This window comes from Cynara cardunculus, assembly GCF_001531365.2.
Source record: "Cynara cardunculus var. scolymus isolate 2C chromosome LG 8, CcrdV1, whole genome shotgun sequence".
Lineage (NCBI taxonomy): Eukaryota > Viridiplantae > Streptophyta > Magnoliopsida > Asterales > Asteraceae > Cynara > Cynara cardunculus.
In genome coordinates this window covers 13,758,571-13,777,481 of record NC_037535.1, presented here as the reverse complement: position 1 = coordinate 13,777,481, position 18,911 = coordinate 13,758,571, and the positions used below count along the sequence as shown (strand labels likewise).

General features: G+C 36.4%; 1 protein-coding gene across 2 annotated transcripts; it reads right to left on the bottom strand.

The window, feature by feature from the left end:
* Positions 1 to 465: 465 nt before the first annotated feature.
* On the bottom strand, positions 466 to 17,777 carry LOC112516606 (peroxisome biogenesis factor 10). 2 transcript variants are annotated; one of them, XM_025123745.1, is made up of 11 exons: positions 17,519 to 17,775; positions 17,338 to 17,369; positions 12,506 to 12,595; positions 10,496 to 10,590; positions 10,172 to 10,373; positions 9,348 to 9,417; positions 9,192 to 9,270; positions 8,452 to 8,585; positions 1,272 to 1,348; positions 989 to 1,068; positions 466 to 844 (listed from the first exon to the last, which is right to left on the bottom strand). In XM_025123745.1, the coding sequence occupies exons 1-11, from the start codon at positions 17,727 to 17,729 to the stop codon at positions 742 to 744; spliced, it is 1,173 nt and encodes a 390-aa protein (XP_024979513.1). In that variant the 5' UTR covers positions 17,730 to 17,775; the 3' UTR covers positions 466 to 741. The 2 variants fall into 2 exon arrangements, with proteins under 2 accessions (XP_024979513.1, XP_024979514.1); XM_025123746.1 differs by lacking the exon at positions 9,348 to 9,417 and having other exon boundaries at positions 10,291 to 10,373; positions 17,519 to 17,777.
* Between the last annotated feature and the right edge of the window lie 1,134 nt (positions 17,778 to 18,911).

Genomic DNA, 18,911 nt, shown 5'->3' with positions numbered 1-18,911 from the left:
CACCTAGTAAGCGCTTACTAGGTGAAAATCACCGCCCTCGCTTACTGGGCAAGAGGCTATTTGTTTATGTCTTAATAGTTCCATTAAAAAACAGTCTCTGAAACGCTAAAAGATGAATCTTGTTTGACAAAAAAAAAACTCGTCTCTTAATGGTTCTAAAACCCTCTAAATGATTTTGTATCTTGAATCTCCTAAATCATTAAGCGCCCTGATTTCATTCTGAACAATTACCAAACCATATTTCAATTCGCACTGTATCATAAGAGTCTTTTAATCATTCTGCACCGAACCACTTAATCAACTGCCAAACAAACTCGATCTTTGCCTTCCCTCTTACCAAGTAAGATTTATGCTCACCGATAAGGTAATTGACCTGGTAACCACTTACCCCGTAAATGTTTAATAAACGGCCTTTAGTCGTTGATACTCGTAAAATAGGAAACATACTAAAGCCTTTTTTTGTGCCTATATGACTTCCACTTTTTACCATCATTGTAAAAATAATTTTACACTATAAAATATGCTTACATAGAACATAACCTGCAGAATTAATATAAAAAAGGAGATTTAGATTGATGCAAAGGAGCCAGGAAAATTTATAAAAGCTTCCGAGACATAAGCAACTGGTTCATGAGAGAGATCTGGCCTGCCTTTTTGGTCTGGTACACAACCATCTCAAAGCAACTGTTTTGCTTTCCAGTAGTCTTTTTCCTTTTGATTCAAGCGGGGCATAATTAGGTGTTAAAAATCTGAATGGTACAAACAAACTAAGGTTGAATGAGTTAGAGGAGAACGACACAAAGGGCATTCGGGCTTTTCATTACACCATTCCATGATGCAGTTCCTACACACAACAGCCAAAATCATATATATATATATATATATAGATATTTAGATAGATAGATAGATAGATATAGAGAGAGAGGGAGAGAGAGAGAGAGAGAGAGAGAGAGAGAGAGAGGTGTAGGTGTAAAGTGGCAATACATACCAGCAAAACACATGACCACAAGGAGTTGCAGTTGGATTTTGGCGATTACTAAGGCAGAGTGTGCATTTGCTGATCCCACTCTGCAAGAGTTTGCATGTGTACGTTAACGGACATGGTGAAATTTGAAGATTCTAAGAATTTTCATGGAAACAAACCGGTGATTGTTTGATACAAGGTGGAATGAAAAGTATCAAGACTTCTACCATTACGCGTAAATTTGAAACTCCAAAAATTTGAGTCATCAAAAGTGCCTGGTTAAAAGGTTTAAATTCCAGAAGCATACCTCTGCAGTTGTCATGGAGTCTGAACCCTTTTCAGTAATCAAATTTCCTTCTTCGTTTAAAACAGGAAAACCTCGACCTGAAAAACATGGAGAATAAATAGAAATGAAACCAACAACGTGAATGAGCTGTAAAGGATTACAAGAAAACACAAAGAGGGATCAAGTACAAGCAAATAAAAGAAAAAGGCTGCAACTATGGAGGAACCAATATCTAAAAGCATCCATCTTTACCTCCTCTTTTTAAGTAGAAATTACAAACAAACAGGGGACAGCGGAATTGCTCCGTATAACAGCATGGGAACTAGCAAGGCGCCATATTTTTGACAACGGTTTGAGGAAATGAAAATGGTTGAGCGAGCAAGTAAGAGGTCATTAAGAGGCTATTAACGACAGGAACCATATCTAGGAGAGACAACCACAAGGAAATACAAAGATAAATGTAGGCAGAGTTGAAAGATGAGAGAGCAAAGGGGTTGTGTTTTTATATCTGACAACAACTCACGAGGCACCACATTACTGGTTCTCTTAGTTGTCGACAAGGAAACCATGTCAATGAGAGGAGGATCTAAGAGGCTTGGGTCTTGACCCTTGTTACTCTAGGGTTTAATAACAAGGGAAAGGCTTATTCCCTCTCTCTTTATATATGTATATATATGCATACATACATACATATATATATATATATATATATATATTAAACCAAACTAGGAGCAGGCAACAAATTATTTCATTGAGAGCATTATTAGTGTTTTTTAGAAGACACAGAAGACCTGTCTAACGTAGGCCAGCCATTTCGTTTTGTTATTAGTTACTTTCGTTCAATAAGCTTGCTCTTAATGACATTGGTTTGGTCCATTTAAGTACTAAGACGATGTTTAATTGCAAGGGATTCCACCAAAACATTGAAAAAATATTTGAGCTCGAGCCTGATATCATTTTTCGAGCCAAGTTGAACAACCAGCTACTCAACTCGACTACTCGACTACGCTCATTTACACATCTAAATGGGATCATGGATGTCAATCATACCCACCTTGTAAGATATGGAGGTAACTTGTTATCTCGAAGTGGCTTTCTCAATACATCAATGATCTCCTTAACGGGCAACGATCCACCGATTATGGTCTGTCAATCTTATGTTCAATTCTCATCATCAAGAGGAAATGCAAATGTGGCAGACAACACTTTTGAAACTTGCCGACATAAATATATGCCTTGACCATGCAAAGAATGTGTTTTTTGAAATGTTGTTCCTTCAAATCTTCTAATTTCACATGAAAAACTCTTGCAACTCAGATCTGTGACCGGATTTACTGCATTAGAAAGAAATCAAACGAATGCAAATTGGATTCATGGAACAAGAGAAGGATTTCCTGTTCCTTAGCCAGAAATATATGTGGCCATGAAAGGCGAAGGAAGGTTGGAATGCCAACAGGCGTCTATTATTAAATTCGTTCGACCCGATAGTACCCATTTGGGGAACATCCAATCATCGATTATGTGTGGTCTGGTAGGACAATAGCTCATTAAGGATTTCAGACCACTTTGGATTACATATCACACTAAAAAAGATATTAGGCTTCCTATCATCTTGAACTAACGTCATGTCATCAATGTCATGTGGGCCACCAATGAACTTGCAAGCAACACAACCTATTGTCCAACTCTATTTGATTGAACCTCACTGACATTGATGCAATGCTCATTACTTTAGTATAAATTCAATGTTCCTTGGTATGGTTTTGTTCACAAAAAACCAAATGTGAATTATCAGTTTTGATGTAGATATCTACCACAAACTATCGTAATCATCTCCCCGACCCAAGTAGAATCACATTCTCATTCGATGGGATCTAAAACTTGTAACACTAGTACTCGAGCATAGTCATAGCAATCCTATCCCTTCTTGCTTCAGCCTCCGTGTAATGTCAATGTTTTGAAAATTATAAATTAACTATATGTTCACTTAAGGATCTTCCTCGATGATGTCATTATTAACAATTAGATTAACAGACACTCCATGCCTTGGTACTTTAGAATGTTATCCATGCTTACTCTTGGGAAATTACAAAGGGTAAGACAATGGATCATAACAACCAAAGTGAAGTTGAATATTTTTGACCATTTCTAGACCTCCAATGCACAATAATACTTCTCTTAGTGTGTCATTATCTTCAACCCAAATATCAACATGGAGAATGGTAGATTTTATTCGGTGTAATATGTGTTCTAATTGAAAGCACAAATGGATAAAATGAAAAATCATTTCAGTGTCATTATTCGTGTCCTTGCTCAATGCTCATAAGAATTACATATTCACCATGGACAAGATTAAATTACTTTCATACATGAGAAAGCCAAGTAGATTCTTACGACTTAGAAATGATCCAAAGAAACTACACTTCCAATGAAATTCCTTTTTTGCATAATTGCAATGAATGGTATAGAATGATTACTGCCATTTTGTCTCTCTAATATACAACATAATATTTGTCAAATAAATTGCAAATAATAACTTTTGTCATGAAATTGAAATCTGAATAGTTTTACTATATTTATCTAGCGTTTTGATCAAGTAAAATAAAAAATAATTTGTTTTCTTTGACGTCTTTCCAAACAAACTCAAATTGAACGATCGTCAAGTTTCACCACAAATGATGTGGTTGGAATGATGGAAAACCTTCAGCACATCAATGAGAATCCATTTTCTATAAAACTGTTCTATGTTGGGTTAGTTTGTATTAAAAAATAATCTGTTTAATCGATTAGGACTATAATGTTACACTAGAATATCATGTTCAGAATAAAATGATTTAGAAATTTGTATGTATTCATTAGAAAAATATTTACTTTAAACTGTTGATTTCAAAACCGAGAACTCCAATCTCGTTGACCATACTCGCTGCTCTCTCAACCTTCTCCCCTATCCCAATTTTTTAGAGTTTGCATGATTTCATGCCCCTTTCATCCAAGTATATAAAATGCTAAACTATTTGACCATCCTTGTAAAAGGAATCAATGGTGATATGTGCTTTGGTCCCTTTACCAATTTTCTTTTTGCATGCAGCTTGTACTTGATTGTATTCTTATATATTTTGTTCTGGAAACTTGGTAACCTGAACAAGAGTAAATTGGCTTCAAAGACTTGTGTACATGGAAATGTGTCAGGGAACCAAGGTAAAAATTTATGTCGTTCCTTCCATTATTAAGATTCCATTATTTGGTTTGGATCAAAAACCCATTATCGAGTGTCACTTACCTTACTGGTTGAGCATGGCAAGGACCTATAATCTTCCTCGGTAAGTGAGGGTAGAGACTCTCACCCGGTTATAGCTTACCGAGCAAGATATTTTTACCAATAATTCATTTTCATGGCCTAGAATGTAACCTGATAAGATAAGTGAGAGTGGTGATTTATGCCCGTAAACACTTACCCTGTAAGCGTTTGATAAACGGTCCCTAAGATAGCAATCCAGATACCCTATCTATGATGTTTTTTCTGTTTCATTGGAAGACCGACCACAACTTAGATTGTTGGAGAAAATTTTATTGTTTGATTTGGAGCTTTGAAACATAATAAGTAAAGGGATGATATGCAAGTTTGTATTCTTATATGTGGATAAATATGGGATGATCTTTTGATAACTTGGTGCTTGGGAAGTGCATGGGATTTCACTTCCATTTTTAATTTTTTCTCTCTATCACATTCAAGTTTGGATCACATGTGTTATCAATTTCAAGGGTTTATATTTGTAAATCAAAAGTTATGGAGTTGGTTGTGTTGATGGTAAAGGGACTTTTGCATGGACTAATTGGGCTAAAACCCATGATTAAAAATGTAGTTTTTTGTGGTATATGATCCTCCGGTACTCTACAATGTCTTCCCAAAACAAAATTTTCACATGTTTTAGATTAAAAAAAATAAAATTATTATTAGGCATTTTTGTTTTAGACCCGGATATTGTGACAAATTTTGGGATTTGTATCCTTATGTATTTTATTATTGGTTACATCTTGTTACTTTGCACGGGTACACAACTAGTGTAGATATATACATACATCTGAATGTATATATATGTATATACATACATGCATGTGTATGTGTATATATACATCTACGTATGTGATATAATGCATACATAAGGAGCATCCATTCATGGAGAGATAGATTACTCCATACTTGGAAACAAAGTATAGACTATAAAGTATAAACAAAGTATTCAGATCCAACTAGGACATATATTATAAACCAACTAGGATTATCACTCCAACAGAAGTATTTGTCGTTAGAGAATTCTGATGTGTGGTTACATTATTCACTTTAAAGATCATAATCCTAACTAGCAAGATCTCTACTTTCATTTGCAATAGAGTAGAAATCACGCATTACTACACTTTCTCATTTACATATTTTGAGGAATTCTCTATGGACAATGAGTGCCCAAGACTAAATGCTGCAAAAAGTTCTCAACATATGGGTTTTCAATAGAAAAAAGTAGGTTCCCCTATCTTAAGTTGGCTTATCATGTCCCAAGAATACAAATTAATATATTCATCTTTCAAAAGCTTGCCAATTTGGATTGTGTTTTCATGGTCAGGGATACAATTATAAATTCATCTTTCAAAGGTTCCAATCTAGATGGTTTCCGTGATGCAAGGTTTTCGTGGCACAAGTTCCTCTAAAGATGATCGGTTAAGTGAATTGCTAAGTTCCCCGGGCACATTTCTTTCAAAAGAACCAAAGGGGCTTTACCAGATGAGTATGTTCCTCAAGGGCGTAAAGTGCACTCCTCACAAGATCCTAATGGCTTTAATATGTGTGTGTGTGTGTACATATATACATGTAACACTAGTGCGTTTGGTTTGCTATAAAAGAGCCATTTGAATGTTAATTGGGCAGGAAATAGCATAATGGTAAGCTGTCCATATCTCACATCTTGGCTAGGAATTATGTAGAATTGTAGATTATCAAGAAACAAGTACATGCTTTGCAAAATACAAAGCCATAACTAATAGATTTACGAAGAACACGCTTACTTAAGCACTTGTAAGTGGCTCATAGATATTGCAATGTTTATTCCAATACCATAATGTTGTAAAGAAGAGACAATGACAAGCATTACGTTAAACCTAGTGACTTAGAAGTGGAGAAAATGTGAATTGAGCTTTAGTTTTTATTTGCATAGCAAACAACAATATTTAAGAACAACTAAAACTATACCCCATATAGAAAATCATGTGTATTTAAACATAGAAATGACATCCTCACTGATACACTTTCTACAAGCCATGACCTGCTTCTTTTTGTTCAAGTTTAATCTAATGTTTGCTTATGAGCCTAGGCTTTAGGATTTTGAGTATGTAGAGAATGAGACCCCTTTCTCAAAGGTGCTTCATTGCCGATCTAGCTCTCTAACCATAGTCATTGTCCCCGCCAAGCCTGATAACGAACTCCCCTCCTTATGGCTAACCAGCAATTACTAGTGAGTAGCGATTTCAAAATGACCTCCTACCCAGGGGTTTTGATGTTTTTAGTGCCAGGGATAAAACACTAAAAAATGCCCCTATTATTAGAAAATACACCAAGTTTTTTGTAATTGGTAACAATGTTGAAGTTGATGTTACCAAGCAACAAATCCGCACATAATTTGCTCTTGAGATAACATAAAAACCTTTGTTCAATAGTTTTTAATTCTTACAACTTCATATAAATGCAAATTAGTAGTCATATTGTCAAAAAACCATTTTAAATGAATTGAAAATAAACTACATTTAGCATGTGGTAGAACTTGGTACATGTTCATTTAAAACAAGAATGTTCTATATGATTGCTTGTAGAGTAGTTAGGTCTCAAAACGGTTGTGTTTTAAGTCAATTTTCAAACAGATACATATTTATCTGAAATAAATATACAAAAATAATTTGATTTAATGTTAACATATTCATCTGAAACAAAATAAAAATAATTGCATATAACAATTAATACTTTCTATTGATTATGAATGGAAAAGGCCAAGTTATTAGAAAATTGGTCCATGAGTAGCATTATTTACAAGAATTCTATTGAAATTTTTAGAAAACTAAACTTCTTTGACAAACATGAAACATTATATATATATATATATATATATATATATATACACAGAGAGAAAAGGGAAACATATTTGACAAAATAAATGCGTTGAACAAATATAATGAATTTTCAATTGATATTACAAAGGTTTCAAGACAAAAACTCGTACAAGATATTACTTGTTGGATGTGATTTAACTTTATTTAGTTTTTATTTTTTTTCATTTTAATATTTGTTGACATAAAATGGAGGCAAAATACAAAGGGATAGGAAGGAAAGTAATAAAATCAACTTGAGGAAAGAAAGTGAACAAAAGTAGCAACAAAGTAGTGGAAGTTGTTTTATAAATCTACATAAAGGTCTTTGAGTACGAGGTTTATTGTTGCACATTTTATTTATATGTTTTCTAATAGTACTACTAGAAGTGCCAAGGCCCAATTGACCCCCCTTGCGCCTCTAATGCCCCAGACATTGCCCGTGACGCCCACCCTTAGGGCCGGGCCTGCTCCTACATCCTCTGCAAGCTGAACAACCCATCCTACCTCTTGTACGTTCTTGACAATCAATTTTGGTCTCAGCATAGTGTTCCAGTGGCATGTGTTGGTCCTTTTCTTGAGAAAATTATCATGATTGATGCTTATTTTCTTGAGCGTGTCTTCTCTTTCACGAAAGGTCTTTGTGTGACTCTAATCCTTAATCAATAAGAAAGATACTTCTATTGCATCCTTCTCTTAAGCTTTTCACAAACATCCTTATTTTGTGAGACAAATAGGAACTCAATAACACCTATATCTTATCTTTAAGTTACTTAGTCCCGAATTTGCTCCTTTTGGGAAGCAACTAGTAAGAACATATTCTTTTTTATAAAACATTTTCACAAGCCACGTGGTCTCATGGAAACAGCCTTTTTATCCCTTACGGTGGAGGTAAGGTCTCCATACATCCTACGCTTCCAGATCCTACTCATGTGGGGATTTTACTATGTTCGTTTGGTTTGGTTTTGTTCAGGAAGTAACTAGCAAGTCTATAATGATATTTGCGCATACCACAATGACAAAAATTTGCAAGGAAATGATGAACTATAGTTATTATGAAGAAAATTAAGACCTGCTGATGCTTGGTGGACCCTTAAAGATGTATGCTGAACTGAAGATGTAATAGATGATAAGTTGCTACGCCGCAATCCTTCAGCAGCAATAATACACAACTGAACCAATAGGAACATGCCCAATATTTGGTATCTGCATTATAGAACATTCAAGAAGTTGATATATCATATTTAACCATCTACCAAAATGTGTAATCAATATAGGTATAACGTGACCTGCTCAATTAGAAAAGGAGAACTCAAATGCATGCATGATACAAGTAGGCTTACATACAAAACAAATTGTATTGATAACTTTCAATAAAATCATGAGACCATCAAGCATGAGATGCTGCATTTGCTTCACTAAAAAATCAAGATCCTAGTATGAGTTCAGCCCTAACTTCAACTACTAGGACACAAGATTTACCATGTTTACTGCCAGAAAGTTTGGCACTCGCTGAGAGAACTCCTCGAATCGTCAAGGGGTTCAACACTCATCTACATGCATGCAAGTAAAGTAGGTAATGAGGCATGCATATATGTGAGTTGCTGTGGCAGAGAAGAGTAGGGGGCTAGTTTCTTCAGAGATGTGCATGACAAGCTCTTTAGGGTGCGTTTGGTACGTTGGACAGGGTGGGAGAAGATAATCTAAGATTTCTCTCATTCCCCACCACCCAAGAGCAAAATTGCCAACAACCCATGGGCATCTTATGCATCTTAACAAGTCTGTTGGAATTTAATGTAGGTAAGAAAATACCTAGGCCTTTGATTCATCGGCTTTCCAATAAAAACATAACGAATGCCTGCTGCACGCTTTGATATATGATAATATAGACCTGCAATATAATCAAGTTGCTTGGTACATTGTTAGAGCTAAAATGTTGTGTCTCCACGTACATCCAGAAATACTTACCTTCAAAATAGAAGAACATAAGATTAGCACGAACAACCAGCTGCAAAAACTCACGAGCTAAGGGAAGCACCTGGTTAATAAAAAGCAATAGCCATCATCAAAGGAAAATATAAAACCATTGGCGGAAAGATGGTTGCAACTTGTGAGGTGTGACCCATTGCGTACTATACGAAAGTCAACTCAAATAAAATGTTCATTAGAATATCCTGTATAATTCGGACAACTTCATTACAAAGGAATCAGGGAAGTACAATAAAACTGATCCAAGGGTGCTAAGCCATAAAATGCCTTGGAATTCTAGCATCTTGGCCAAAGTTAACTAAGACAACACACCTACCGGTTGATGAATCTCAATTTTATTTGTTTATTATATCATAATAGCCAATACTGTAAGGTTGATGATTGCATTAACTAATAGAATAAATATAAACCCCAATTACATTTGGATAAAAAAGATAGCTAATCATACCAAACTAACTTGAAAGTCTTGTTATCATACACAAAACATAATTACAAAAAGTCCTAATAACAGATTAAAAGAATTTTCTGTTTGCCCACAATGTTTTGTCCTTGTCAATGTAGACTTCTACAAAAGGTCAATCTGCACAAAATTCTTTGATGCATAAACACTCTAGTGATCCCATGTCTGGTTTCATATTAAAAGGAAGGCTCTAAATACCAATATTTACTCTTAACAGACAAAGCAACCAACTTATACGGTTTAATGTTTTTTCTGTGGTTGCTGTAACTACATCTGAGTGCAAATCATCATATATGATAAGTAAGATGTGCTATTAGATCAGAATAAATGGGAAATGACATACTGCAGGCCATCTCTGAACTGTGTATAACCAAAGCCCACCAATTTTCTCTTTAAATCTTGATAAACGTGAAATAGGAACTACTGGTAAATGAGAAGAAGCTTGAACCACAGATTCTTGACCTTGGCTGCTCCGAGCAGTGTCCCCATGTAGATCATCGGACAGTGACTCGGTCAAGGCAATGCCACGGGAAGCAAGTCTAGAGCTGCAAAATACATGGTTGACAGAGTTCATAGCTACAAAGAAACTCAAGAAGTGCATCTGTTTACATAGAGATTAACAACATTACAGTTATAGACCACAAATATTAGTAAGAAAAAACTAAACCTGACTCTTTCGGCAATGTAGGGAACTGCACTCTGGTAGACAATGAAAAGGGCACGTCTTGCTGGTGTTGGAGGAAGTCCATATAATCCCGCAACCTGCAAGTATAATGTCAATCTTCTAAAAGAACTTGATACCTATGATATTACAAACTTAGCAGCATTGAATAGATGCAACTTGGCCAAATTTAGGATATATATAGCCCAATTGAAGAAGAATCTTGATTTTCATTCAAGAAGACATATTATGTTGATGGAAGATGCTTATTCAAACTGATCTAATGGGTAAACTAGACCAAATCAAACGAACCCAATAAATACCATGCAAACTGACCTAATGTGTGTGATCCAATACATTATGATCTTCAATGTATTTCTGTCTTAACGAATTTCAGAATCGGTTAGGAAATATTAGTAGAAGTACTGTTACAAATGAATCAACAGAATACTTCATACTTTCTTCTTGAGTATCCATAGTTTTCTTGCAATTCAGAAAGCCAAGCTTTATTTCCCACTCCATAGCTCACAAAAACTTTAACATGACATGTGAAGTGAAGATCATTCATGACATGTTGATCCCTCAAAAGTACGTTCATATTATTATATAACCATTTGCTTTTTACCAAACAATATTCGAGATAATATATAATTTAGCCTGTGTAAACTTTGAATTTTCTTGCCATTGCATTCAAGATCTACCTATATTATATACAGATCCTTTCAATTGCTAGTTTCCTATATCGAATAAGTTTGTAGTTATACAATGCATTAACCCGTAATGAAAAGGTACAGAATTTTTCCAGAGTTCATTGCAATTAATTGTCTGTCCTTAATCTAACCGATACAGATAAATAATGAATAAACGAAATATCCGTTCCCAGTGGAGCATCTGAAAGAAGATAAATGAATCAGTCTTGGTTAATTCCAGGTTCTACACCATATGTAGGCTCACATGCCTGACTTTATTAGATCATGTTGAGACAGGCTGTTGCTTTCTGTTGCCATAAACAGATGTGGAGGCTCAATTAAATTAGCCCAGTTTCTCCATCCTTCATCTTCATTCTGGGATCTCTCCATGATGCAAGGATAGGATGAAATGGGATTGATGACAGAAACCAAGAATGCGAGCACATGAATAGAGCCTGAACCATTTCTACTTTTGGCAAATGTGATGTGATCCTTATTACTCCGCTAGAAATAGAGGTGCCACCTCATGTAAGAGATGAAACCTTTGGGTATTACATCGGATCATCATAAGGATAAAAGAATGAAGACGAATGGCATGAGATGATGAACCCGTGCAAAAATATATTCTAACAGATGCAAAAAAAAACATGACGAACATAACTTCGCACAAAGTCAAAAGAATTCCAAGATAGCCATCAGAATGTCGGAGTTTTGGTGGTTTCACTTGCGAGGACTCCAGCATATTATGATGGCACTGCTGACTTGTCATAATTTGTATCTGTAGATAGGTAAGCTCCTCATTTTGAGATGCAGTTTTTTTTTTGTAATACTAATTTAGAAGCTCCAACTCCAAAAGTCTCGATCCACACCCAAGCAGAAGAAAGAAAACAAAAAATAGAACATTACTTTCAAGGTTTGAAAGCAGAACTCGTTCTAAAATTGAACAGGAGCTCTCTATCCTGTTAAAGATGATACAAGGCTACAAGCACCCTTTACTTGTCTTCATGTAAAATATTAGTCATCTATCTAAAATACTCCTGTTAATTGTAAACTTTGATCCTAGATAGAAAAGAGAGTACAGTTGAAACTTCCAATATATAACAGCATTGGCAATTGAAGTACGAAGAAACATAGATTATAAAAATATTCAGTTATGCAAGTGTGATATTCAGCTTCACAATAACTTCTTTCCATGCTCCAGTTGTTCATTCTCCATTAAATTCTTTCAAAGATGAGTTAGTTGCGTACCAATGGCTTTTTTATCTTCATAAGTATATCAACTAGTGACAACAAAGCATGTATAGAGCAAAATTTATAATCTTTGCACCTGTGTGATATCACAATACTCTTCTCCCAATGTCTGCTGCCCTGCCCCTGTTGTTAAAATATAATAGAGCATCTGACCCAAAAGCTTTGTCTGCATAATAATATACTCTGAAGTTAAGAATACTGAAAGAAATCAATAAACTAATTCCAAAGATACTCACACCAGTTTGTAAATAGGGTATATGGTCCAATATTTTAAATTTAGGATACATGTAGATAAACACTTTTAATTTGTAAAATGAGAATCACAGAAGAGAATCACATGTGTAAACTGTACCATCCTTTTGCTAAAATGCCAAAGTTTGATGCTTTGAGAAAGACAGAGAAATAGTGGGTATATACAGCACATTAGAGAATCACATTAGGCTTTAAGTAAACAGCGAAGCGAAAACAGGAACTATGTTGAAGAGAAGAACTTCCGATTGTTGCTTGTTTTCTTGATTCATAAGATGCCAAAGAACTAATAAAATCAAATACTTTTGAAGAGGCAGATTTTTTTAAGTAAGGAAGGTGCTCAAAATTAGACATGCAGCATAGTTGAAATAAATATAATCATCTAAGGTCCATATTTTGTTTGAATTATACTAGCTAGTTAAATCGACCAAACCAAACCATTACTAATCACCCACTCCAACCCCCTCGTCTACAGAAAATCATGGTTTGTCGGGGCAGAGTCACCCAAATCCTGCTTCAACTTATAAAGCACATAACTGAAAACTAGCTAGTCAATAAAATACTTTGTTAGTGCATGAGACTTGACCAGGGATAGTGTGCATTTGTGTATTTTGGCCAAATTTGATTTGATATGATCCGATGAAAGTGCAAGCACAAGGAGATTCTATTAATGTATGTATTTCAGTGTGTATATTGCATTATGTATAGCTAGGCCCAATCTGTAGTCTAACCCATTCCTTGTATTCTCCTATTTATGGGGTGTCAATGTGATTGGAAGGACCTGATTTCATGGTATCAGAGAAACTCTCCATAATCATAACCGTTTCTCCTTCCAATCCTTATTTGATCTCCTCCTCCTCTCACGGCCTAAAACCTAATCCCCTCCTCCCTTCCTTCTCTTTTCCATCCATTCTCTACGTCTATGGCAGGAAACACTGAAAAACCTACATCAAGGCATTCGTTCCTCTTACGCTTAACCTCGACGAACTCAATTATGATGCGTGACGAAAGCTGTTTCAAATTCACTGTATGAGTTTTGGGGTTCTCGGTCACGTGGATGGTTCCTCTCAGCCAAAAGACACCAATGACACTGAATAGAACAAGCTCGACTCCATAAACTTGTGGATCTATGGAACCATTTCGAAGCACCTGCTGCAGATGATTCTGAAGAAAGGCGTGATGGTTCGCACAGTTTGGGAAAGCCTTGAGAATCTATTTCGAGACAATAAGGATGCACGTGCGATTCAACTTGACAACAAACTGGGAAACATTACGGTGATGGAGATCTCTCCATCACCGATTATCGTCAAAGCCTCAAAACCATATCAGATCTCCTAGCCAACATTGATGCTACCGTATCCAAGAAACATCTCGTCACGTACATGATCAATGGGTTGTCCAATAAGTACGACACCATAGCAAGAATAATCCGACATAGGTCACCATTACCGTCATTTCTCCAAGACCGGTTGATGCTTCTCCTAGAGGAACAACGGTTGTCTCAATCTCCAAGCAATTCAACAACACCTCATGCTCATCCCTCCTCTCTTACTGTTCTCAATACCAGCAACTCAACCCACGATGGAATTCTGATCGTCGCATTGACCGCCGCAACGACCGTCGTAATGATCAAAGATCACAACCTCTTTTAGAAACTCATCAAGGGCAGTTTTCTGGCTATCCTTGGGGCATGTACAGGTGGCCTTCACCACCACGGTGGCCTGCCTACCGGCCCCAGCCACACAACAGCAGCAGCGCCAAGGCCCTCCGGCCTCCTCCCACACTGCATGTATCCTTGGATCTGGACCCCAAGCCTTTACTGCATCGACCTCTCCTACACCACCTCCGTGGCAGTGGTTCCCACAAGTGTCTGATAATCAGCCCACGACTCTACCTCAAGCGTTCAATACACTCTCTTTGAACAATCCTGGCGGTGCAGGTTGGTATATGGACACCAAAGCCACATCTCATCTTGCCTCTGATGCCTCTAATACAGGTATACTCAAAACCATTTTAAATAAGAGCAATGTTAAATTTGTATTTATTGATGATGGGTCTTCCATTCCTGTTGTTAATATGGGGCACACCGACCTACCGAACCCCAACCCTCATCGCCCACTACACCTTCATAACCTCCTTATTACGCCCAATATTATCAAAAACTTTATCTATGTTTGTCAATTTACCAAAGATAATAAATGTTCAATCGAGTTTGATTGCTTTTGGCTTTTCTGTGAAGGATTTCCAGACCCGCCAAACTCTTCTCATATGTGACAAAACTGGCGATCTCTACCTCGTCATTCCTGCCTCATCTTCCTTTGCTCTCCTCTCCACGAGTTCGTCCTTGTGGCATCAACGTTTGGGCCATCTCGGTGACAGTGTGTTGCGGTCTTTAGTATCTAATGGTTTTATTTCTTGTAATAAAGAGAAGACTCACATGTTTTGTCACACTTGTCAGCTTGGCAAACATGTTAGGCTTCCTTTTCATCGTTCAGAGACCAGAGTCTATAGTCGAGTCCATATTTGACACTGTTCATTCTGATTTGTGGACATCTCCTATTTCCAATTCTAGTGGTCTTAAATATTATGCTTTATTTTTGGATCATTGTTCGCATTTCTTGTGGGTTTACCCTTTACGTCATAAATCAGATGCATTCAACAAATTTCTTCATTTCCGAGCTCACGGTGATAGAACGTATAAACCGCCAAGTATCTTTTGTTGAATATCGTCAAAACACAGTTTGGGCGTGAAATTAAATCCTTTCAATGTGATCACAATTCACAAGGTGTATTTGACAACTCCAGACTACATGATTTATTTGCCAGTAATGGAATACAAGTTCATTTCTCATGTCCTAAAACATCCCAACAAAATGGCAAATCCGAACGAATGTACATGCAATCAACATCATACGGACACTCCTCTTTCAAGCTAATCTTCCTCCTACCTACTGGGTCGAGGCTCTTCACATGGCCACCCACTTACTTAATCTGTTACCCTCCATCTCTTTAACAAACTCTTTAAATGTCATCCCATTCACCAAACTCTTTAACAAACGCCCATCTTATAAACATCTTCGCGTTTTTGGTTGTCTGTATTATCTACATATCTTCCCACCTCATAAACTTGCTCCTCGTACTACCCCATGTGTTTTCCTTGGTTACCGTCTAATCACCGTGGTTATCAATGTCTTGACCTCCCCTCCAAAAGGATAATTATTTCCCAAGATGATCGGTCTTCCTGTTTGGCTCAATGACACCAACTCAACCACTCTCCTATGACTTACTCGAGTTGTACTTTGATCTTTCTCCTATCTTGCGCCAACTTTGGAGTCACCGTCCCCATCTTCCACCTCGACTCCTCTCTCCACACCCATCAACAGGGGCAGAAGGCCATATAGGCCTTTAGGGGCCATGGCCCCTGGTTTTTTGATTCATTAAGTATACATATTTTGGGCTTTTAATTGTTAATTCCAATTTTTTTAATCTGCCCCCTGCACTGGAGTCCATTAAGCTTTTAATCCAACCTAACTAAAGTCTAAAGTTGTTGATTCTTCATCGCCACATGCCCACATGACCATATCGACCAACAAATTTACGCGAGCAACTTATGAACAAAATTACAAACTCCAGTCTCCATTATTGAAATTACAGACTTGTTGATATATCCTCCCTCCCCGCGTTGCCCACTCTCGAGTGAGTCAAGTCTCAACCTCCAGCCTCTCGCGGTCTCACCCTCTCTAGTCTCCAATCTCCATGGAAGAGCAACATGAAGAACCAAATCCAAATGCAAGTGGAATCTCTGTGATTTTATATTAATCTTCATTAAATAATCCGATTACATCCCCTAAATCACAGGGGGGGGTTCATTCTATATTTCTATTCAAGTTTTAAGATGCTATTGTTTGAAATTGTTTGATTAATGATAAGGTTCAAATTTGTTTGATACTTTGATTGAGTTTAAAATGCTATTACTTGAGCCAATGAGCCTTTCAAGTGGTTGCATTTAGAGGCCAAAATGAAAAGTTAGATTCCATTAACGAGGGGAATTTTCTTGAAATGTTGGGGGCACTTGGTGAATTTAGCATTGAGCTTAAAGAGTTATTTTGTGTGCTCCCAAATATGCATCATACACATCACCGTTGATTCAAAAAAAAAATTTGATCTTATATCAAATAAGGTGAGACAAATAATTTGTGAGGAGATTGGTGGTCGAAGGTTTTGTTTACTTGTTGACGAAGCACGGGATGAGTCTCATAAAAGAGCAAATATCTATTGTTTTGAGATTTGTTCATAAAGAGGGATTCATTATAGAATGTTTCTTTGGACTTGTTCATGTGCGTGATACTACAGCATAAACGCTCAAGAAAATTGTGGAAGACAAGATCGACGAGTTTCACTTTGATTAGCGATGTTTGACATTTTCATATTTGACGTCTAATTTTAGAGTTTTACTTCGTTTTAACTTCGGATTGTATATTTTTTATATTTTTGAAAATATATAATATATCAGGTCCGGCCCAACGGTTGGAAAGCTTGTGTTCCGCCCCTGCCCATCAAGTCAGTTTCCCCTCAGTCCCCCATTCCGGTTACAAATAACATAATAAATATAGCCCAACTTTTGAGAAACACAAAGTATAGTTAAGAAAAGTAACGAACCTCGCTCTGGTACGATATAGCAGCCCTTGTACCTGAAACAGCATCAAGATAAAAGTTAGAAAGAACCTAAAATGCTTCCTTTGTTGATGATTAAATACATACATATAACTATATAGCTGGAAGGAAGTTGGTATCAAGTTGGAAACCACAAAACCCTAAATTGAGATGAAAAGATAAAAACCGAATAAGTGGCGAAAGGCGTCACGACAGGCCTCGTAGACGTAAGAAGCATATTGGTCGTCCTTCTGGGCCGCTCTCATCACCTCCGGCTGAGCAGCCAGTGGGAAACGCCGGCGTATAGGGTTAGAGGTACTGGTTGGGGCGGTACCAGGATCCGCATCTTCTCTGCTACTAGTCTCGGCGCCGGAGGACTCCCCCACTTCAATTCCCATTTTTCTTCGGTCTCACAGGGAGTTATGCTTCCCATTTGTCGTAGTCCGTTCACTGGTTGATGTTCATATACCCTCAAATTAATCAATGAAATCTTGTTCAATTTTTATTTTCTTTCTAATTGAGTAAACTACAAATTTGGTCCTTGTTATTTGTTAAAAACAACATTTTTCGCCTTTGTACTTTTAAGATTATAAAATGATCACCGTTTTATTTGTAAAATGCATGAATGTAGTCCCTTTCTCTAACGACCGTAAAAGAATTCTATTAAATAGAAGGCATTTTTGTCCTTTTATCAATCAAAATCATAGGGACCAAAATCATAAAACTGATTTTCGTTAGGTATAACACAAAAAAATTGATAAAAGGAAAAAAAAAATGGCCCACATTTAAGGGAATTTTTTAACGTTCATTAGATGGGGACCAAATCTGAACGTTTTTATGATTATCTTGTAATTTTGAAACTATATAGACAAAAAGTGTTACTTTCAATAAACTATAGGGACCAAATTTGTAGTTTACTTTTTTTTAATTTGATTATCAGAATTGGGAAATTACTAACCTTTTCCCAGTCAATCAAATATTGATTAACATTGTAAACAAATTGAACATTCAGTTAACAGTTCGTGAAACGTTCCGTCGAAAGTTATGAGTCACCATTGATATTGACACATATGATAAATGTTCGGAAGTTTTTCTATGCAATTATTTTCCTCATTTATTGAATAAATGGACCAATATGAACACATTTTTTGTTCGTTTAGTTAATGAACGAACGTGAACAATGGTTTCGTTCGTTCATTTACGTTCATGAACATTCTTATATGTGGTTATATGAAAATTTTGGATTGGGTTCCCCAAAAGAAATAATTACGTGTACAGTTGATCAATCATTATGGTTTCACTTTTCTTACATATTAGATCTCTTGCCCCTAATTTTGTGAACCTTAGTTTCATTGAATCAAGGGTATTTTTATGGTTTATTTCTTTAATATTTTTCTAATGTACAACTTTGGGTGACTTATGTACAAGAGTATAAAGCATTTAATGCCTAAAAACAAAAATCATCCACACCAGTAACCATCTTTAGACACTCCCCGCTTTGGAATCTTCTCCAATCAGTACCCCTTCACGGGCACCTTCTCCAACGATCAACTTTTCTCTTATCAGTTACCACCACACAC